The sequence below is a fragment of the Chamaea fasciata genome, unplaced genomic scaffold (genome assembly GCF_029207755.1).
Source record: "Chamaea fasciata isolate MVZ Bird 193981 ecotype frontalis unplaced genomic scaffold, bChaFas1.0.hap1 SCAF_35, whole genome shotgun sequence".
Classification (NCBI taxonomy): domain Eukaryota; kingdom Metazoa; phylum Chordata; class Aves; order Passeriformes; family Sylviidae; genus Chamaea; species Chamaea fasciata.
In genome coordinates, this window is record NW_027094120.1 from 1,450,132 (window position 1) to 1,472,563 (window position 22,432).

The 22,432-nt window shown below is 48.2% G+C and overlaps 1 protein-coding gene across 1 annotated transcript; it reads right to left on the reverse strand.

The window, feature by feature from the left end:
- Positions 1-678: 678 nt before the first annotated feature.
- Positions 679-3,931, reverse strand: LOC136303501 (olfactory receptor 14J1-like). The gene is made up of 2 exons (XM_066207161.1): positions 3,923-3,931; positions 679-1,620 (listed from the first exon to the last, which is right to left on the reverse strand). Exons 1-2 carry the CDS (start codon positions 3,929-3,931, stop codon positions 679-681), a joined length of 951 nt encoding a protein of 316 aa, XP_066063258.1.
- Positions 3,932-22,432: the final 18,501 nt, after the last annotated feature.

Genomic DNA, 22,432 nt, shown 5'->3' on the forward strand with positions numbered 1-22,432 from the left:
ATGCCCATGGTGTGATGCTGTTTGCCCCCACCCTGTCCACAGCCACCCTGGGGCTGCTCACGGGACTTTTCTCTGCTGAGCTTTGGCCTGGGCGTGTTCTGGAGAGAGCCTGGGCAAGGAGCCTGGAGCCCCCAGGCCCTGCCCTGAGGCGTCAGCGCTGCCCCAGCGGTGCCCATGGCCTGTCCCTGCTGCAGCCCCAGCACTGCCACCCCCAGCCCTGTGCCCGATTCCCGAGAGCCCTCAGGCCCTACAGCAACACCAGGGCCAGGAGGGCAGCGGGGCAGGGCCACGGGAGCAGCACTGCCAACACCAAGGGCTGCTGCTCCTGGGCACAGCTGCTGTGCCTGCCCTGATCTGCCCCCAGCCCTGCACACAGACATTGCTGCTGCAGCTCCAGAGAAGGGAAAAAACCTCGGGATCTCCAGTGAAAACTCTGCTGGGAGATGCTTTAGTTCCTTTAAAAGCCACTGAGAGCCCAGTTCTTCACTGACACAGTCTGTGGCCACAGAAAACTTAGAGAGAAGGAAAAGAAGAAAGGACACAATGAACATCATTGCTTTGCGAACATCACTGAAAACTAAAACAAAGGAAAAACACTGACAATCAAACCAACGCTATCAAAGATGACACAATCATTACAAGTTTATTACAAGTGATTTGCAGAAACTGGCCAGCAGTTTAATGTTTCTGAAATCGTCCAGTGGTCAGTGTCCACACTGCAGCCTTGAGCTCCTGGTTCCTCAGGCTGTAGATGACGGGGTTCAGGGCTGGAGGCACCACCGAGTACAGAACTGACAATGCCAGATCCAGGGATGGGGAGGAGACTGAAAGTGGCTTCAAGTGGGCAAAGGCTACAGTGCTGGCAAACAAGGAGATCACAGCCAGGTGAGGGAGGCAGGTGGAAAAGACTTTGTGCCGTCCCTGCTCAGAGGCAATCCTCAGCACGGCCCTGAAGATCTGCACATAGGAGAAAACAATGAACACAAAACAGCCAAGTCCTAATGAGGTAGTGAAAACTAAAACCCCAAATTCCCTGAGGTAGGATTTGGAGCAGGAGAGCTTGAGGATCTCTGGGATTTCACAGAAGAACTGGCCCAGGGCATTGCCCTGGCACAGGGACAGGGAAAACGTATTGGCCGTGTGCAGCAGAGCATGGAGAAAGGCACTGGCCCAGGCAGCTGCTGCCATGTGGGCACAAGCTCTGCTGCCCAGGAGGGTCCCGTAGTGCAGGGGTTTGCAGATGGACACGTAGCGATCATAGCACATGATGGTCAGGAGGGAAGCCTCTGCTGAAATGAAAAACACAAGAAGAAAGAGCTGTGCAGCACATCCTTCATAGGAGATGGTCCTGGTGTCCCAGAGGGAATTGTGCATGGCTTTGGGGACAGTGGTGAGGATGAAGCCCAGGTCGCTGAGGGCCAGGTTGAGCAGGAAGAAGAACATGGGGCTGTGCAGGTGGTGGCCGCAGGCTACGGCGCTGATGACGAGGCCATTGCCCAGGAGGGCAGCCAGGGAGATGCCCAGGAAGAGGCAGAAGTGCAGGAGCTGCAGCTGCCGCGTGTCTGCCAATGCCAGCAGGAGGAAGTGGCTGATGGAGCTGCTGTTGGACATTTGCTGTGTCTGGCCATGGGGGCCTGTTCAAGGAGAAAAGATCAGTGGCAGGTTAGGAGAAAGTTCTTTCAGTAAAATCAAAGCCTTTTCCCACAGACCATTCTTCTGTATCACACTGACAGCCTTTTGATTTTCTTGCAGATTTTCCTTAAACTCCAACTGGGGAGCCCTGGTTGGTGCTGGCTGAGTGGGTCTTCAGGTTCAGGGCAATTACATGCAGGGTTTTTATAATTCAGCCTTGCTGTGCAGACGTGAGAGGGGAACAGGGAACCCGTCCTCATGTTCCACTTTGAAACCCTGTTAGTACAGAAGTCTCTGTCAGCTTGTACTCCCACTGCCAGTGACCAGGAATGGTAAAGTCTGTTTAAATGTTCTAGAGTTTTTTCAACAGCTTTTCTTCATCTCCACTTGACTATTTTTGATGTCAGAAACTCTCAGCATTTCTGCTGCTGCGCTCAGGGAGAACAGAGCAAGTTCTCTGAGGCAAGGTGGTGCATGGAGAATGAGGGGAGGACCTCTGTCACCCTGTCCTGTTCTAGGATTCTCTGGGCTTTCACCTGTCCCCTACACAGGATGATCACCCTCCCATGTTTCCTTTAAAAACCGTCCTGACACTGCTGAGAGCTGATGGATCCACCAAAGTCCACCCAATGTCCATCCTCTTCTCAAGGGCTCAGCCCCACATTTGTACCCAAGAACACACGGGACTCATTCCACCAACCCAACAGCATTTTCTCCATCACAGAACTTGTGTGTCTCCCCGTGGGGCTTTCAGATAACACAAAGATGCTACAGGGCAGGTTTGCATTGTGGAGGGAAGCTGGAAGCTTGGAAGGAAATCTCAGGGAGACTTTCAAGTGTCCTAATGATGGCACTGGATTAAATGAGATGGAGCTCCTTCCCTGGCTGCACTGACAGCATTGCCCACAGCCGGGCACTGGGGACAGGGTCACCCTGGGCCAGCTGTGCCCCCTCCCAGAGCCCCCCAGTGCCAGGCAGCAGCTCCCAGCCCTGTGCTCTGCAGAGGGAACTGGGCCCGGGGCTGCAGAGCTGCCCCATGGCTCTGCTGCAGCTCTGCCTGCACAGGAGGGGCTTCATGCCTTGGACCCTCTCTTGGTTTGGGAAGACAGGTATCTGCTAGGTAATAATAAAAACAACAACTGCAGTTTCTTTTGGGATGGAGAGTGTAACCCCCCCCCCCTTCACTCTCTTTTTTTTCTTTTTTAATTATAAATTACAATCAGAGGCTCTTAGGCAAAGATTTGGGAAATAGGAATAGCAGTTTTTTATTAGTATGTATTACAAAGTAAACAAACACAAAAAAACCCTCACCAAACAACTACAGCATTAATAATAAACGAAAACAGTACCAAGATCCTTGAGGGTTTTGTTTCACAAAAAATAGGGCAGTTTGGTTTCGGTGTCTCTGCAGGATCCTCAGAGCACCAAGCTGAAACTTTTCCAGCCAGCAACAGCCGTTCCCTCTCCCCCCGAACGCCGAAAAAAGAAGAGCCCGCAGCTGTCTCAAGCTTTGTCTTTTACCTGCATTATCTCTTCCTTCTAACTTTGTCCACCTCTTTGTTTTGGTTAAGTACCCTCAAGTATCCAACACTTGGTCTCCTTGGTAACTTCTGGGGAAAAAATTCTTTAGAGAAAGAAGGAACAAACCTGACCCCCAACAGACCCCCAGCCCTGAGGGCAGAGGCTTGGCTGGGGGACAAGAGGGAGGGGGCTTGTTCCGAGGGAGGGGCTGCACTGGAAAGGATCCTCTGGAGATCTCTCCCTGCCACAGCATTTCTGGGTTTTGTTTTCTCTCATTTCCTGATCTTCTCTCTGCTTCCTGGAGATTTTTCTCCTGGAGGTATTTCCCTGTTCCTGATCTCTCCCTGCCAGCACTCACAGACCCCAAATCTCTGTGCACCCTCCTTGGCCCTACAGAAACCTGCCTGTTTGCAGGGCACTGGCTGGGGGCAGGTTCTGTTTGGAGCTTGGAGAAAGGACAGGTCAGACTAAGCCTGATGGCTCCAGTGAAGGTGATGCTGGTGCTGTCCATGGGCAAGGGAGTGGATGAAAGCACTTTTGGGAGCCCATGAATAGCACTGGAGGTATAGTTCAGATGCCTTAGGGACTTTTAAACATGAAGTTGTTTATTATTTAACCCCCCCCGTTCACCAGGAGTAAGAAACTGAAAACAATGACTGAGTAAATTTTATCTTTATAAAAATTATTGTCCTGGAAATATTCCTGGAGTGAGCAGAAGCCCTGAGCATGTCCACATGCTTACAGCAGAGATAGTCTGAGTTGTACTTACAGAATCCATAATGGGCTGTTCCTGCTTTAGGAGATCATTGCAGGAGCTGCAGCTGCATTGTCCTGCAGCCAGAGGCTTCCAGTGTCAAGGGCTGGAAATGATTCTAGCCCAGTCAGTCCTCAGCATCTTCCCAGCCCTGAGTGATTGAAGCTCTCTGTGCCTGTGTGCTGTGCCCAGGGTGGCTGCAAGCAGTGCCCCAGCCCTGCTGGGCTGTGCACAGGAGCCACTTTGATGGAGAAATGCCTTTTTGAAGCTCATCTTGGTTGCCAGGAGGTGCCTCTGTGTCAGGAGCCCGGCCCAGCTCAGCAGCACAGACACAGCACAAGGATGTTAATGAGCCTCTCAGGGATTTGCTGTTGTTTACATCAGACTCAGTCCCTGAGAGAGTGTTCAAAAAACTTCTCAAGGACTCAAAGTCAGATTAAAAACGCCAAAGTTTCTTGAAGTTTTAAATGGGTCCCATTGAGGGACACGCCTGAGAAAGTGTCCCCAGGTTCCAGTTAGAGCAGAACACCGCAGGCACTGATGACAGGTGGGGACAAACAAGGCAAAGGTGTCTCTGATGCTGAGCAAACCTGCATGTGTTTCAGGAATGCAAAAGGCCAAGGCCTGAGCTCCAGCCCCTGGCAAGGCAGATGCTGTCCCTTCCTGTGGTGGTTTTATGTTTGCTGAATTTTGTTTACTAGCTGGGAGATAAGATTTTGGGAGAAAAAGCTGAAACAGGCTCTACCTAAAAGTAAAAACAGATAGATTTTATTAGCATACACTAAGAAAAGAGAAAACGGAAAAATGAGACATTCAAACATCTTTCCACTTACCACAAATCGTTCACTTTCCCACTCAACAGAGAGAAAACCATGATTTTTAGCCAGTTGCAACTATTTAAACACAATCCTGCATCACCTTGGGAGAGGATCCTCTCTAGAGTTTATGGAGATACATGCCACAGGAAAAGGTCTGGTGGTTCTCATGGTCACAAATCTGCAACCACACGGAATTTTTGCAGATTCTGTGCAGTCCCACCCATATAACAGTTTCCCAAGCTGCTTATGGGCCTCTGCATGTTTGGGGTACCATTTTAAGAATGCTTTTCTAGTATAAAGCAAGGATTCTCTTCTTCTTTCTCTAAAATCATCACTATCTCAAAAGAAATAGAGACCTCCTTTTATGCCTAGGAGCCGGAACTTCAAAATTACTTCCTTTCTAGAAGCATCTTCATCTCAAAGGCTGAGACTTCCTTATTTTTTCCCAGGAGCCGGGTATATTTTCTATTCAAAATCCTAAATTAAATCTCATTCATATCAGTACATACAACTCTTTGACTAGAACGTGCATTCTCCCAAACAGCATTATAATAATCTGTTTTTCTGTAATTCACATCCAGAGAAGTCTGGTCAGAAATATCCAGTTCTTCCAATAGTCTTTATCAGTTCTTTTGCTAACTTTTGTCTCATACTCTCTCCTTACATTTCAAATCACTCTGTCTTCTATGAAGGAAGGAAAAAGGTTAATGTCTTTGCCTAAAGTCTTTTTTTTTTTTCTCCTTCTCCAGCTGACTCGCAGAACTTCAAGGCTGAAAGTGATAGCAGGGGGAGCATGGAGAAGAATCATGCTCAAGAACACTGATGGATGACCCTCCTCCACCCCTGGTCTGATCTAAAGCAACTCAAACTTGGATTAGCTCCCTAGAGCTCCAGAGAAGAATTTTCAAAATTCTCTCCTCCATCAGCTGGCATGGGTATAGGATAGGTAAGTCATGTTTGAGCAACCTGATCTCCTTTTATGACCAGGCGACCCGCCTGGTGGATGTGGGAAAGGCTGTGGATGTTGTCTGTTGGGACTTCAGCAAGGCCTTAGGCACTGTCTCCCACAGCACGCTCCTGGAAAAGCTGGCAGCCCACGGCTTGAACAGGAGCACTCTTTGCTGGGTTAACAACTGGCTGCATGGCCGGGCCCAGAGAGTGGTGGGGAAGGGTGCTGCATCCAGCTGGCAGCCAGTCACCAGGGGTGTTCCTCAGGGGTCTGTGCTGGGGCCAGCTCTGTTCAATGTTTGTATTGATGGCATTGATGAGGGTATCGAATATTTCATTAGTAAATTTGTGGACGACACTAAGCTGGGAGTGTGTGTCGACCGCTTGGAAGATAGGATGGCTCTGCAGAGAGACCTGGAACAGTTGGATGGGTGGGCAGAGTCTAACAAAATGAAGTTTAATGAGTCCAAGTGTCGATTCCTGCATTTTGGCCACAGTAACCCACTGCAGCATTATAGGCTGGGCACGGCATGGCTGGACAGTGCCCAGGCGGAAAGGGCCCTGGGGGTTCTAGTCAGCAGTCAGCTGAACATGAGGCAGCAGTGTGCCCAGGTGGCAGGGAAGGCCAATGGCACCTGGCCTGGATCAGGAATGGTGTGGCCAGCAGGAGCAGGGAAGTCATTCTTCCCCTCTACTCAGCACTGCTGAGGCCACACCTCGAGTGCTGTGTCCAGTTCTGAGCCCTCAGTTAAGAATAACCTTGAGATGCTTAAATGTGTCCAGAGGAGGCAACAAGGCTGGTGAGGGGCTTGGAACACAACTCCTGTGAGGAACAACTGAGGGAGCTGGGCTTGTTTAGCCTGGAGAAAAGGAGAAGCAGAGGTGACCTTATCACTCTCTACAACTCCCTGAAAGGTGTTTGTAGTCAGGGGGGGCTTGGTCTCTTTCTCCAGGCAGCCACTGACAGAACGAGAGGACACAGTCTTAAGCTGCATCAAGGGAAATCCAGGTTGCAAATTAGGAAGAAGTTTTTCACTGAACGAGTGATTAAAAAGTGGAATAGCCTGCCCAGGGAGGTGGTGGCATCACCATCCCTGGATGTGTTGAGAAAGAGGCTGGATGTGGCACTTGATGCCATGATCTAGTTGAGGTGTTAGGGCTGGGTTGGACTCGATGACCTTGAAGGTCTCTTCCAGCCTACACATTCTGTGATTTTGTGAGACAAGAGGTTCCGGCAGTCAAGCCCAGAGCACGGCCACCGGCCGCCGCGGCCCCTGGCACAGGGCCAGCACTGCCGATCTGCAATCCTCCTCCTCTCCCCATCAGAGGAGCTGGAAGAAAAAGGGGACAGTGCCGGCCCAGGCAGCTCTCCTACAGGCAGTGGCCCTCCCAAGGCCTTGCCGGGCCTGGCTCTGGGGAGGCCTAGCCCGAACCTCTGACTTATGAAGTGGTGTTAACTCCTCGCCAGCCAGAAATGGAAAGACGACTGAGTCACTTGGTACCTTTGATTCAAGACTGGGTCCCAAGAGACATGTACAACACTCTTATTTGTCAACCAAGCTGTCAATCCATACTATTCCTTCTTAAAAAAAAAAAAAATCTTTCACATTCATGCTAAACCACCACATTCCCTCAGTGCTCAGGGCTCTTCCCGGCCCACTGGGATGTGGGGATGTGCAATGCCAAGGGCAGCAGCATGGGGCGGCCCCTGCCAGGCTGCTGAGCAGGGACAAGGAGGCAATGAGGCCCCAGGCCTGCAAGGGTCACTTGTCTCCTCCTCATGGCTCAGGCCCAGGCCCAGCAGCCATGGCCAAAGTGCTGCAGGAGTTGGCTCTGTCAGGGCCTTGCAGCTGCTGCCCATCCCTGTGCCCTGTGCAGCCCAGGCTGTGCTACGGTGTCCGTGCCCTGCGCCTCTGTCCCTGCAGGCTGTCGTCATCCCCCGGCTGCCCCACCTGGCTGGGCCCTTCCTTTGCTGACAGCTCTGCATCCTGCCTGCCTCTGCCTGGCCACACAGAGCCTTGGGCTGCTCCAGACTCCTTCGGGGGGACGTGTTGCACCACAGCCCTGCCCTGGGAGTGCAATTCCTTTCTCTTTGTTCTCAGTCTGGGCCTCCCCAGGTGTCCTTGGCATTAACTCTTTCTTTCTCTGGCTGTTCTCTCGTATGTGAAAAGGATCCACCACCTCTTAATTCACCCTTCAATCCCTCCCAGGGCTCTCCACTGCTGTCCTCAGTCTCCACTCCAGTGAGCACAGAGCTCCTTTGTCCCTCTATTGTGGTCATGTGGTTGAGGCCTCCAAAACTGATGTTGGGAGAGCTCTGGGCCCTCTCCAAGTTTTTGAGAAATTAAAATGTTCTGCTAATAGTTTAAGAAAATTACCAGAGGCTAAGGCCAGACAGACCTGTCTGTAATGGCAGCTTTTGTCTGGGAGGAATCGTTGGGTAGACAGAAGTTTGGATGTAGAATTCCAATTTTGGCCATTGGCACCTAGATGAGAAAGGCAGTTTTAATCTACTGGAAGGAAAGCACTGAGCCTCAGTGTTTGGTAGTAGATGAGAGACAGCCCTTGGGAGGCCAAGGCCATCCAGACTTGTCTCTCCTGGCAGCTTTTGGCTGGGAGCAAACCCATGGATATAGGGAACTTTTCAGGGGTTTCGAATTTCAGCCATGGGCGCCTGGAAATAGGGATGGTTCTTTTCCATAGGAAGGAAAGCACAGGGCCCCAGTGCTTCTGTGGCAGATGAGTAGCAGCCCTCTACATACAGCTGGACTGGTCAGGAGGGCCCCAAGGGGCCAAACCAGCCAGATCTGTTCCATGTTCCCTTGGTTTCATGAGGCCCGAGGCCTGTAGTGTCATGTGGAGAGTGTGATTGATAACTGGCTAGCTGCAAAAGGTCACACAGACATGAGAGAGCTTTGCTGAGCACACTGGCACTCTCATGAGAACCAGCAAGGCAGTAAGCTTCGCATGTCCTTGAGCACAGCTGGGATACGATAACAAGACCTTGTAGCTGAACGATATGAGGGAGAAGCACGGTAAAACTAAAACTTACTCAAACTATGTAACCACAAAGAAATGTAGAAAGAGGCGTAGCTGACTTTTAGTCTGAGCACCAATCCTGAGCTTAACTTTTGCAATATGCATGAGCTTATTAGTGTTATTATAAAAGCATTGTGTGAATTATCAATAAACGAGATTTGCCGATCACTCATATTGAGTGCCACATTTCTCCCACCGCGGATTTCCCACAAATGGTGACCCCAACAACGTGATAGAACACCACGGTGGGACGGCGTAGAGTTCGAGTCCTTAAGCAGCGGGGACGGCGAAAAGCACCAAGAAAAGAAAAAGGACGGTGCCGCGCCCTAGGTGACCTCATCGGAGAGCCTAGCCGATACGTGCTGCCGGACCTTGTAAGGCTGCAACAGCGCTGACGTTCATTTATCATGGAAAGGCAAGCAGCATATGATTTATTCATTTCTTTTTTGCAACAGCGTAGGGTTAAGGGAATTGATTTGCAAAAGGAACTCCCTGGGTTGTTAGCATATGGGTATGCTCAGGGTACGTTTCAAAATCCCCACACAGCTCATGTATTATCAGAATGGCGTAAGTTCGGAGATAAGTTATGGGAGGCAGCTTTAGATGATGATAAAACTGCTAAGAAATTAGGGAAATTGTGGCAGGTGGTGCACAATGAGTTGTTACAGTATCAGGCAGAGAAAAGGGCAGCAACTCAGTCTCAGCAGGCTCAGGATAAAAATAAAAGTTATAACAGTTGGTTTGATTGCCCACTGCCCCCTGCCCTGTCCTCAGTTCAACTGCCACCGGTAATGGCACCCTATTCTGCTGGCTCAGCCCCTTCGATTGCCACAGCATCGGCACCGTCTGAGCCAGTGCTGGAACCCCCCGCCCAAAGCAGTGAGCCGATCCCTGGGGCTGAAAGTGACCTAGCGGGGGCCATTGCACGGGAGCGGCGAGAAGCCTGGGCAGCTGTAGCAAAACACCTTATGGACTCAGGGGATTCTGAAGCCGCAGAGGTGGCAAGGGGGATCGCCTGTCCGGTGGTATTTACGCCAGTGGCAGAGGGTGGGCTGAATGCGACAATGACTGCTCTTGATTGGAAAATTTTGTCTCAGTTACAAGATACTACAAGTAAATACGGGGTTACTAGTGAGCCTGTAAGGCAGATGCTGGATTACATTTGGACTACTCAGGTTTTGCTGCCGAATGATTGTCGCTCTATAGTTAAGCTTATTCTAGCACAACATCAACAGCTGTTATTTAATGCACATTGGCAGGCACTCTGTCAGGAAAGTGTAGCAGTGAACAGGAGACCCGGTGATCCATTGCAGGGCGTAACTATGGAGGAACTAATGGGGCTTGGTAATTTTTTGAGAACAGAAGCACAGGCAACTCTTGGTCCTTTTAAGTGTTGTGAAGTGATGCGCCTGGTGCGGCAGGCATTAGACAGAATTAAAGAGCCAGGTGGGATCTCTGCATATATGGGAATAAAGCAAGGAAGGGATGAGGCTTTTGGACCATTTATAGATAAAGTAACTAATGCAATTAACCAAGCAGGAGTTCCTGAGTTTATGAAAGGTACACTATTAAAACAGTGTGCGCTGCAAAATAGCAATCAGGCTACAAAGAATGTACTAAATACTCTAGGGGCCAATTAGTCTATAGAGGAAGCTCTGGAGCGAATGTCCAACATGCCCATGGGGAGTCAGGCTTTGGTAGTTGATGCTTTGAGGGAAATTGGAATAGGGTTGAAAAAACAAGCAGAGGCTACAACACAGCAGGTACTTGCCGCTCTTGCACCTTTACAAGCAACGGTAACCAGCACGCCGCGTCCAACCACTAGTGGCGGGATGCGGTGCTGTCGATGTGGAGGAGCTGGTCACATACGGCGAAACTGCCAGGCAAACAATGTCTGGTGCCAAAACTGCCGATCGGACACACACAGTCTCAGAGTCTGACGACGTCACTCGGGAAACGGGAAGACCGGCACGCCCCCCAGCCGCCACGCTCCGACACAAATAGCTGCTGCGACCAACAACATGCAACAACCCTTCAGCCAGTTACCCCAGGAAGCCTCGGCTTGGACCTGGCAGCCGCAGTAAGGATAACTTTACTGACTACTCAACCGGCAAAAATACCAACGGGAATAAAAGGACCTATAGTAATAAAAGGACAAGCCATGGGAGCCCTGTTATTGGGTCGCTCATCTGCTACAATGGTGGGACTGTTCGTTCTACCTGGAGTAATAGACGCTGATTATACAGGGGAAATCTGTATCATGGACACACTAATACTCCCCCAATTCAAACTGAGAAGGGGCAACGTATAGCTCAGCTGGTACCTTTGCCACAACTTACTAAGGCTTTACCTCCACACCAGGCTCAATCAAGAGGTGGCCAAGGCTTTGGCTCCTCTGGAGGACTTACCCTGCTGACTATGGGCCTACACGATCGGCCAAGGCGTACGGTATCCATAGAATACCAAGGGGAGCAGAAAAGACTTGAAGGTCTTTTGGATACCGGTGCAGACACTAGCATAATTGCTCCAGAATATTGGCCGCAACATTGGCCACTGCAGTCGAGTACATCCAGTTACAGGGGTCGGTGGATTGACATTGGCACAAAAATTGCCATTACTATTGGTAAAGCTAGATAAAAAATTGGTGCAAACTGTGTTCTCAATTGTTGCTTTGCCTCTCACTGTGCAGTGTCTTATTGACATGATGTCCTAGCCCAGCTGGGAGTGGTGTTGACTAACGAGTACAAACAGGGTTAGGTTTGGATGGCTGGCTAAAATTATTGGGTTTGAGTGCATGGCTATGTTCTATTGTCAAATTTGCTATAATAGTTAGTATAGTGATTTTTTTTTTAGCTGTATTGATTTTACCATGTTGTTGTTTGTGCTTACAAAAAAATGATGCAAAAAATGGTGGATACTGCATTTAATACCACCCTTCTTGTCCAACAGAAAAACGGGGGAAGTGTGGAGAGTGTGATTGATAACTGGCTAGCTGCAAAAGGTCACGCTGACATGAGAGAGCTTTGCTGAGCACACAGGCACTCTCATGAGAACCAGCAAGGCAGTAAGCTTCGCATGTCCTTGAGCACAGCTGGGATACGATAACAAGAGCTTGTAGCTGAAAGATATGAGGGAGAAGCACGGTAAAACTAAAACTTACTCAAACTATGTAACCACAAAGAAATGTAGAAAGAGGCGTAGCTGACTTTTAGTCTGAGCACCAATCCTGAGCTTAACTTTTGCAATATGCATGAGCTTATTAGTGTCATTATAAAAGCATTGTGTGAATTAACAATAAACGAGCTTGGTTGACGACCACCTGGTGTCTGCCTCTCCCTTCTCCAACACAAGCTCTGCTGCCCAGGAGGGTCCCGTAGTGCAGGGGTTTGCAGATGGACACGTAGCGGTCGTAGCACATGATGGTCAGGAGGGAAACCTCTGCTGAAATGAAAAACACAAACAGAAAGAGCTGTGCAGCACATCCTTCATAGGAGATGGTCCTGGTGTCCCAGAGGGAATCGTGCATGGCTTTGGGGACAGTGGTGAGGATGGAGCCCAGGTCGCTGAGGGCCAGGTTGAGCAGGAAGAAGAACATGGGGCTGTGCAGGTGGTGGCCGCAGGCTACAGCGCTGATGACGAGGCCGTTGCCCAGGAGGGCAGCCAGGGAGATGCCTAGGAAGAGGCAGAAGTGCAGGAGCTGCAGCTGCCGCGTGTCTGCCAATGCCAGCAGGAGGAAGTGGCTGATGGAGCTGCTGTTGGACATTTGCTGACTCTGGCCATGGGGGCCTGTTCAAGGAGAAAAGATCAGTGACAGGTTAGGAGAAAGTTCTTTCAGTAAAATCAAAGCCTTTTCCCACAGACCATTCTTCTGTATCACACTGACAGCCTTTTGATTTTCTAGCAGATTTTCCTTAAACTCCAACTGGGGAGCCCTGGTTGGTGCTGGCTGAGTGGGTCTTCAGGTTCAGGGCAATTACATGCAGGGTTTTTACAATTCAGCCTTGCCGTGCAGACGTGAGAGGGGGACAGGGAACCCGTCCTCGTGTTCCACTTTGAAACCCTGTTAGTACAGAAGTCTCTGTCAGCTTGTACTCCCACTGCCAGTGACCAGGAATGGTAAAGTATGTTTAAATGTTCTAGAGTTTTTTCAACAGCTTTTCTTCATCTCCACTTGACTATTTTTGATGTCAGAAACTCTCAGCATTTATGCTGCTGCGCTCAGGGAGAACAGAGCAAGTTCTCTGAGGCAAGGTGGTGCATGGAGAATGAGGGGAGAAGGTCTGTCACCCTGTCCTGTTCCAGGATTCTCTGGGCTTTCACCTGTCCCCTACACGGGATGATCACCCTCCCATGTTTCCTTTAAAAACCATCCTGACACTGCTGAGAGCTGATGGATCCACCACAGTCCACCCAATGTCCATCCTCTTCTCAAGGGCTCAGCCCCACATTTGTACCCAAGGACACACGGGACTCATTCCACCAACCCAACAGCACTTTCTCCATCACAGAACTTGTGTGTCTCACCGTGGGGCTTTCAGATAACACAAAGATGCTACAGGGCAGGTTTGCATTGTGGAGGGAAGCTGGAAGCTTGGAAGGAAATCTCAGGGAGACTTTCAAGTGTCCTAATGATGGCACTGGATTAAATGAGATGGAGCTCCTTCCCTGGCTGCACTGACAGCATTGCCCACAGCCGGGCACTGGGGACAGGGTCACCCTGAGCCAGCTGTGCCCCCTCCCAGAGCCCCCCAGTGCCAGGCAGCTGCTCCCAGCCCTGTGCTCTGCAGAGGGAACTGGGCCCGGGGCTGCAGAGCTGCCCCACGGCTCTGCTGCAGCTCTGCCTGCACAGGAGGGGCTTCATGCCTTGGACCCTCTCTTGGTTTGGGAAGACAGGTATCTGCTAGGTAATAAAAAAAAAAACAACTGCAGTTTCTTTTGGGATGGAGAGTCTAAACCCCCCCCCCCCCACTCTCTTTTTTTTCTTTTTTAATTATAAATTACAATCAGAGGCTCTTAGGCAAAGATTTGGGAAATAGGAATAGCAGTTTTTTATTAGTATGTATTACAAAGTAAACAAACACAAAAAAACCCTCACCAAACAACTACAGCATTAATAATAAACGAAAACAGTACCAAGATCCTTGAGGGTTTTGTTTCACAAAACCCAGGGCAGTTTGGTTTCGGTGTCTCTGCAGGATCCTCAGAGCACCAAGCTGAAACAGTGGAAAAGTCCCGGGCTGGTAGCTGGGATGGCAGGGTGTCCCGGCAGGCAGGGGCAGGATGTCCCGGCAGCGCAGGGGGTGCAGGGTCACGCTGTAGCAAGAGGAGCAGCGCCGAAGAAGCCGAAGGCGAGGCAGAACTGATGATAGTAGATTTTCCAGGACTGGATCCTTTTGGCCACAGTGAAACTTTTCCAGCCAGCAACAGCCATTCTCTCTCTCCACGAACGCCGGAAAAAGAAGAGCCCGCAGCTGCCTCAAGCTCTGTCTTTTACCTGCATTATCTCCCACTTCCACCTTTGTCCACCTCTTTGTTTCAGTTAAGTACTCTCAAGTATCCAACACTTGGTCTCCTTGGTAACTTGTGGGAAAAAATTCTTTAGAGAAAGAAGGAACAAACGTAACCCCCAACAATTATTCTTTGCATTGTTTATCCAGCTAATTTGAACACTGTTACCCTTTCCAAAAGCTGAATCACTGCTTCCTTCTGGTCTTCTGTTGCATTATCCAAATGTTCCAGCCAAACTGAAAGTTCCCTTCCATGTGTACTCAAACACTCCACTGTCACGTAAAACCTGTCCAGGAAACAAAGGGGGAGGTGTGTAAATAAACCTCAAAACACCTCAAATACAAAACTCCAGGAGATGCAGATCTTTTTGTACAGTAACTTCATGATTCCTTCTTTTGGGAAAGAAAAGAGGAAGAGCAGGTCGATGAAAAGAAGTACCTGCCACTCTCCTCACCCCCTCAACTCAAGAGGCCTTTTCTTTCCACTCACTAGTGGGACTTGTCAACTGCACAGTGGACACTAAAAACCTTACCTCTGTAATTTCTGGAAAGCAGGTTATACTGCTTTCAGAGGGTTGTACATCTTCATGTCATCACAGGCAGAAAAAAAGTGCGCCTTAACAATAGCCTGTAGGACAGTTTAGAAAACTACTGATCTAACAAAGAAAATCATCGCTAAATTAAACCTGAATCAGGTGTCGACCGTACAATCATGCAGTAAAGGTATCTGCTGCTTCAAGAAAAAATTTTACCATCCTGGCATTTCAGACCAGTGGGATATAGTGAATATCCCGATATTTCAATTCAAATATGTACCCTGAAGATTAATTGTTTGCTGGAAGTTTTCAGATGAGAGTGGGTACTTGTAACAAACATTTTCATCAGTAAATAGAAGACTGATTTTTCACCAGATAGCTTCTCTGTTTCAGAGATGTCCTGCAAGAAAAATGCATTAGAATTCCTCTACTACAGCAACACTGTATAGGACTATGTTGCACTGACAATGATACGCAAGGTAAGCGTGTTACTTTACAGACCTGCCCAAAAGTCCCAAGGCCAGAAACCAGTGGGATCATTTACACTACTTTGCAGTCAATGAGCCAGCATCGTTGCATTCATTTGCAAAATGTTTTCCTGAAAAGTGGAAGAAGACCGTAGTAACGGAAACCCCCAACTATTGAAAGGGCCCAAGACAAAGCAACTTCCCTCATCAATCATATTTCATTCCCTAATCATTCCATGTCTATCCCTGCTACCTCCTCAAAGCCAGGTCCACTCCTTTCTCCTGACATGACAAGCCAAGTCTTGACAGAGTACTTATTTGACAAGCCTGCAGTAAAAAAAAGCTGGGGCCCTGATGGTTTCCACCAATTATGGAGAGCATTAAAAAATGTTGGAATCCTCCTTGGGAAGGGGTGGGACGGCTCCCATCAGTAGCTCATTTCCCTGGTCTGCAGCTCAGGCTTTCCAGACAAGTGGAAACCAGCACACTCTTTCTTGTGAGGGAACATCTCCAGAGACACAAAGAGCTACAGCAACCTTCTCCTCCGTTCATCAGGGAGGCAAAAAATGTTTTTCCTGTAAAAAACCTTCCAGCTCAGAAGGGAGTTTTCACTACTGCTAAGACTGTAATTCCTGCTGCTTTACAAAAGGGTCACCCCTAAAATGGCTGGACTAATTTAAAACTAGGCGATGCCAGAGGAAAACATTTGAGGACAACAGAGCAAGCAAACATAATTTTGCACCAGCCTCTTACCTGTCCTCTGAACCAGGCAAACTTGTTGGCAGGAAGTTCCAAAGCCACTTTCAGGATATGGTGCTGCAGAAGAGGAGGGACCTCCTCCCGCAGGCCCTTTCCAGTGACGATACCTGAGGTGTGAACGCAAGAAACAAACTTCACTTCGGTTCCTCTGCCTGAGACTTCAGAACACTCCTGTTTTAGGGTTTAGAACACAAGTGTGAGTCAAGCCGACAATTCACAGATCTTCATGTCATGGGATCCCCAGGCACACTGCAGCGAAGGCTGGCCAACCCAAGGTGGGAATCCAGCCCTCGGGGGGAGATTTCATCAGCTAACCCCAGCACAAAGCACTGGTCGTGCGTGGAAATATAAAATCTCTTCTATCAGTCTCAGCAACCTTGAAAAGCTGTGACCTACAGGCAGGACAAAGGATGGACAAACTGGAGAGCAAAATACAGAATTTAACTTAACAAATGCTTGTACCACGACAATACTTGCTCCAGACAATGGAACTTCACACTCATGTCTCTCCCTGCATCCCTGCTATCACCAGCTCATGAATAACCTCACTTATTCTTGTGACAAGTCAGGGAGCTGTCGCAGTGCAATCAGAACCTGAGCTGCCCCCATCTGACCTGACATCAGCAGCACAAAGCACTGGTGTCTGAGCCTCTCGGAGCCTGTGTAGGATCTTTGTGGCCCTCATTCGAGAAACACCACATTTTAAAAAGTCACCACCAAGGCAATCCAACAGTAAGACCAAACAACAAAAACTTAATAAATAATAAAAACATAACAGAGAAACTAAAATGGGCTACTTTTAGAAAACAGTTCCTTTATCTCCACAGAAAAGCAAACCTTCCTTTCTGCTGTGGACTTTGTAAACAGCCAGAGAAAACACCGGAGGAAATACAAACCCCCATCACATACCTTTTAGCAGCTTGCTAAAATCAAAGTTGCTCTGTGCTACCAAGTGGGGCACAACCTTCTGATGAAGACATGACCTGAAGCAGTGCAGCTTTCAGAAGCAGCATCTCAGCATCATCTGAACCTAAACAAAATATTTCCATAATTGGCTTCTCCTTCCTTCACAGCAAGAGTGGAGTGTGGCACCTCCATTACCCAGCACAGAAACACTGAGCATTACAAACTTTATTTCCAGCAGACTTGCCTAGGAAATGACCTGCCATCTTCCCAACAGGAATGAGAAAAACACCCACGGAATCCCCAGTTTCCTTCCCCACACATTCCTGTATGAACACTTTCAAAACTAAATCCACTTATTCGGTGCTTAGATCGAGAGCTGTCGTTTCTAATTTGACTCACAAGTGCTCACACATGTAAAACACCACCTGAACATCTGAATACTCACTGTAAGAACCCCACCAGTCCCACTGCTGTTCAGTGCAGGGCTGAACAACAGGAAAAAGCGAAGGAAAGGATATGGTCATGCTGCTGATTTCTGGGCGCGCTACTTTTAGCTAATGTCAGGTAGGTTTGGCTGGGGAAGTGCACGAGACAGTACACTACAGTTTGTGGCAAATTTATTATTTCACTTAAAAATTTCTCTCTTTCCCTTTCCCCTTTCAAAATAAGGCTTGTCAGCGTAAGCTTTTGGCAAGAGGCAGACAACAAATACCTGTCCGAGAGAAACAGCAGTAGCACTTAATGCAACTGTTCACTTCCTAGGAAAAGCCATCTCAGGTTTCAGTTGTAACGTGAGGAGGCATAAAAGCTACCTGTTATCCAGCCATTAATGAAAGCAAGAAAAGCACATGGACCAAAACAATCAACACCTAACTTTTCCCTGTTAACTTCATCTCCCTCGGGGAGCTAGAAAGAACTGGATGAATGCCATGGATAAACTTTGTTTGCCTGAGTCTCAGCTCCCATTAGAAAGGAATTCTCTAGAGGCCACAATGCAAATAAAGCTGTTAAAGGTGAACTGGGAGTAAGTGACAGCATCATGACCACAGAATGCTGAGGAACTACAGCTGCAGTCCTACAGAACCCAGCTGCCCCACTGGTTTCCAAGCCTTGGACTGTCAGTGCTGACATTTTGCTGCCCAATGGGAGGCACAGAAGGACGTCCACTGAAAAACCTTTTGCTCCAGGAAGTGTCTCTGTGGAATATGCCCTCTGAAGGGTGAAACTGGTTTCAGATTTATCTCCAGCCTACAAGGAAAACTTCACAGGCCAGTGGCCAAGATGCAGACAATCCTGAAACTTCCCATCCCCTGCTGTGGGAAGCAGTGGGACTGTGGAAGCAAGCCCTTCCGGAGGGATGCTGAGCTTGAGAGAGGAAAACTGAAGCCTTCACTACATCCCTCTTCCAACGCTCACAATTCCACTCCTGTATTACGTCAAGACAAGCATTTGTGTAGCCACAGTACCTAACTGCTAAAAAACAAATATGACCTCCTGGTAAAATAACCTGGACTAACAAAAACCTCTCAAAAAATTATTTTTCAGGCATATGAGTGTCCCTGCGAGTTTTCCTTTGTGGCTGCGAAACAGCCACCAGCATGGAAAGGTCAAGGGCAGGAGGGCTGGGTTCAACAGGAGGAAGAGCAGAGCCCTGCACCTGAGAAGGAACAGACCCATTCCACAGTGCAAGTGGAGAGCAGGTTCCCAGGGAAGGATCTGAAGGCCCTGGTGTCCTGACGTCAGGGAGCATCTCCTTCCCCTCCTCTCAGCGCTTGGGAGGCCAAACCAGGAGTGCTGTGTTCAGGCCTGGACTCCCCAGAACATGAAGACACTGGAGGGAGTCAGGCAAAGGCTCACAAAAATGCTGAAGGGACTGGAACATCTCTCCTGTGAGAAACGGCTGGGAGAGCCGGGACTGTTCAGGCTGAAGAGAAGGCTCAGGGCCACCTCATCAATATGTATGAACACCTGAAGTGAGGCTGCAAAGCTCCTCCCAGAAGCACCCAGCGCAGGAGCAGAGACACTGGGCACAAAGTGAAACACAGGAACACTCTGAGCACCAGGAAACACTCTCTGACTATGAAGGCGATCGAGCACCCACACAAGTTGCCTAAAGAGGTCCTGGGGTCTCCATCTTTGGAGATGTTCAAAAGCTGTGTGAACATGGACCTGGGTAACCACCAGGATTAGGCAGAGGTATCAGGCAAGATGATTTGCAGAGATGCCTTCCAGCCTCAACCATTCTGTGATCCTGGGACAGCAAAGTCAAACTGCTTAACCTTCCAGTAACAGTGGCAGCCTACACATTCAACTGTGTTTTCAGGCAATTCTAATGCCCTGAAGAAATGAACAAAGAAAGGGTGAGCAGTAAATACACAAGTGAGATCTGGATTCTGCTGAAGTGAAGGGTGGGATGAGGATTTCACAACACCCATTCCCACACAGATAGGAAGCTGTAACTCCACCTGCTTTGCCTACCATGCTGCTCAGCAACTTCCGTCTCGGTCATTGCCCTCACACAGTGGAGACATCACCTTCCTTTTTTCTCTGCTGGGCTGTCGCTGTGTTGTCTCTCTTCCTTCAGAAGAGACTGCCAGACAGCCACGATACTACTCACGTCCGGTAAAACCTAAAAGCAAAACGGGTAAATTGCAACAGCTCTCCTCTGTAAGACAAAGCTCCTGCGACAAATACATCCCCAAACACCCAACAGGAAGATTTGCTGCTCTTCACAAAGGTAAGAATTGACCTTGTGTGCAATCAGGGAATGACCTGAAATCAAGCAGTTCCACTTCTGCAGAACAAAAGTACTGGAAAGAACATTTTACTGAAAAGGTTTCCCGTGAAAATTTTGTTTGGTTCTTCCTTCGCATGGTATATTTCCAACTCAAGTGCTCCTTTGTTTAGTAAGTTCTGAGTAACCTCTGCGGGCTACATTGACTTGAACCAGGAAGAGAATTTGTTTCCTGGCCTTGAAAGGCATTTGCAGCTCAAGAGCCATTAATGTTACAGATCATCTCACCACAGAATTTTATTTGCATTCCTGTCAGACAGATGTGTCAGGAAACGCAAGCTCCTACCTCACCATTTCATCCACAGCCTCCCCCAGGATACCATCTCCTGGCTCCTAGGGTTCAACTACTTGAGGAGAAAGTACAGAGGAAAGCAGTTGTCAGCCGCCTGCAAAATGCCTCCTGTCAGCCCCCAGTTGTCTCTTTCTTTCTACCTTGCTGACAGCTTCTCTGTAGAGCCGCACCAACTCCTGCATTGTTGGCAGCGTGTAGATTTGTGACCTTTGCCAGGTTCCTCCAGACAAACAGTGCTCAGTGTTCCTCAGGGCTCTTCTCAGCACCATGGATTCCAGTGACAGGATGCTGTGCTTCACCACTGTGCTGGGCAAATAAAAGAAGAAGTCAGTTAGAGACATTTCAGTGATTCCTGTTATGCTTTGCACAGAACCTGTACTTTGAATGTGTTAAAACTGGTCAATGAATTAATTATTTTCTAGGTCTTGGCTAGCAGTAAAGAATCCATAGGTTTTCAAATTCCCAGCCTAAACTACCACCGGACAGCGGAAGAACTGGTGCTTGTGAAAGGCACCTGGAATCAATATCAGCGGTTTTCATTCATTTTCCAGTGCTTTCCCAAGCCAGATTTCTGCTGGGGCGGACAATACAAAACACAGGTAATTAACCAACTGAAGAAATTTCTTCAATGATCACACAGCAAAATCAAACAGTACTAACTGGGAGAGAAAAGTCACTGAAATACCACAGACTGCTCTTACATTTAACCCCTGGGTGATTATTTTATTGCACACTGCAGGGACTGTTGTTACCATCACCATCGAAAGCAATCTGGGGAGAGGAAGAAATTCTGAAGTCTTAGAAGACTTGGAGATCTCTGGTTGAGCCTCATAGATCTGAAAGAAAAGAAAGAAAAGAAAGAAAATTTATGCCCCATTGGTACATTCCCAGAGATGACAGCTTCCTTCTTCTGGGGAGCATTATACAGAAGGATTTTGACTTGTCTGAAGTAACAGCATCATTAAATATCAATTTTTAGGCAAATATGCTAGAGCATCCTCCAGAGTCCTACTCAACTAAATGCACTCTCTGTATGCAACCAGCATCCCTGCTAAAGGCCATCCCTTTTCAAGAGATTCCAGATCCTACTTGATCATTTTAATCTACACAAATAGGCAGTGGAACACTCGGAAACGACAGAATGTTCTTTTAGCTGAGCTTTGATGCTGCTGCCTCAAAAAATACATCACTGATGTGATGTTTTCCACTGTTTCTTACACCAAAATTCCTTCTTTCTCAGTTCAGTTGAAGTGTTTATAGAGCCTCCTGCTCTGAGCATGGTTTTTTACCATCATCCATACTCTTACCTTCTTGAGTAACTTCATGTTGTCCATCCAAGCAGACATCGCTCTAGGAACGAAGGAACAGTGAGTCTCCTACAAGTATCTATTCAGTAAATCTGGGCATACTTTGAAAATATTCACCATGAGGTCAGCAACCATTTCATCTTCTGTAGTCGTTTTTAAACCAAGCAGGAAGTGCAGAAGTACCAGATTTCCTCCCTTGTTGAAGACAAAAAATTTATTTTGAATAAGAAATCCTTATTTTGATACTTTATATGGGATGTGAACTCTGCAGCTTCTCTAACTGTTAATTGAAGGCAAGATCTCTCACCCTCCTGGCATAATTTCTGAGTTTACGCTCAGAGAAGTAAGAAATTAATTTACCTCCACGTTTTCTGCATGACAAACAGTGAATTACTACCACACATTTTAGGGCAAACACGATAACCAGTGAGGTCTCTTCTGCTTCTAGCAAAAATTCCATGCCCACTCCCAGCCGCACAGTGACTTACTTGCCAGAAGTTCCAAGACTCGGATCATAGAAGGTTATGCCACGTTTCAGAGAGTAGCAGAGGTCCATTGGGAAACTATGCACAAGCTCTCATACCATTGCCTTTCCCACTTCCTCAGAACCTTGAGCCACCTTTAAAAACCAAAAAGGAGTAAAAAAGGCATATGAGATTTGACATCACAGGTATCAACTGCACTCTACATTTCATATGGCTCCTCTTAGGGAAATACTAAAAGAAAGTTTGGCTTCTGTTCAGATTAAGAAGGGAAGCTTCAGGACCTGAAGGTCCCTTCCTACCCAAACCATTCTGTGATTCTAAATTCCATTAACCTTCTAAATCTGGAACAACTCAAGATGCCTATGGATGAGGAGACTCCTGACAAGTGTGGCTGGGAAATCCCGAATCACATGACGTACAGGGACTGCCAGGAACTGTAACAACTCAATCTTATTCAGAACTGAAATGCATGCTTATGAATGGGGTCAGAGATTTGCACAGCTCCAAGCAGACCCCTACTAGAAACAGATCTCCTCCAAAGGGTGTTTACGGTGTATCAGGATGGGAGTGGCGGGGTCATAAGCATCTAGTAGAGGAATACACGAGAGCAGACACAAGAGTAAAAAGATCTGTAGCCAAAACCCAGCGAGAAGCAGCAGAAATTTGG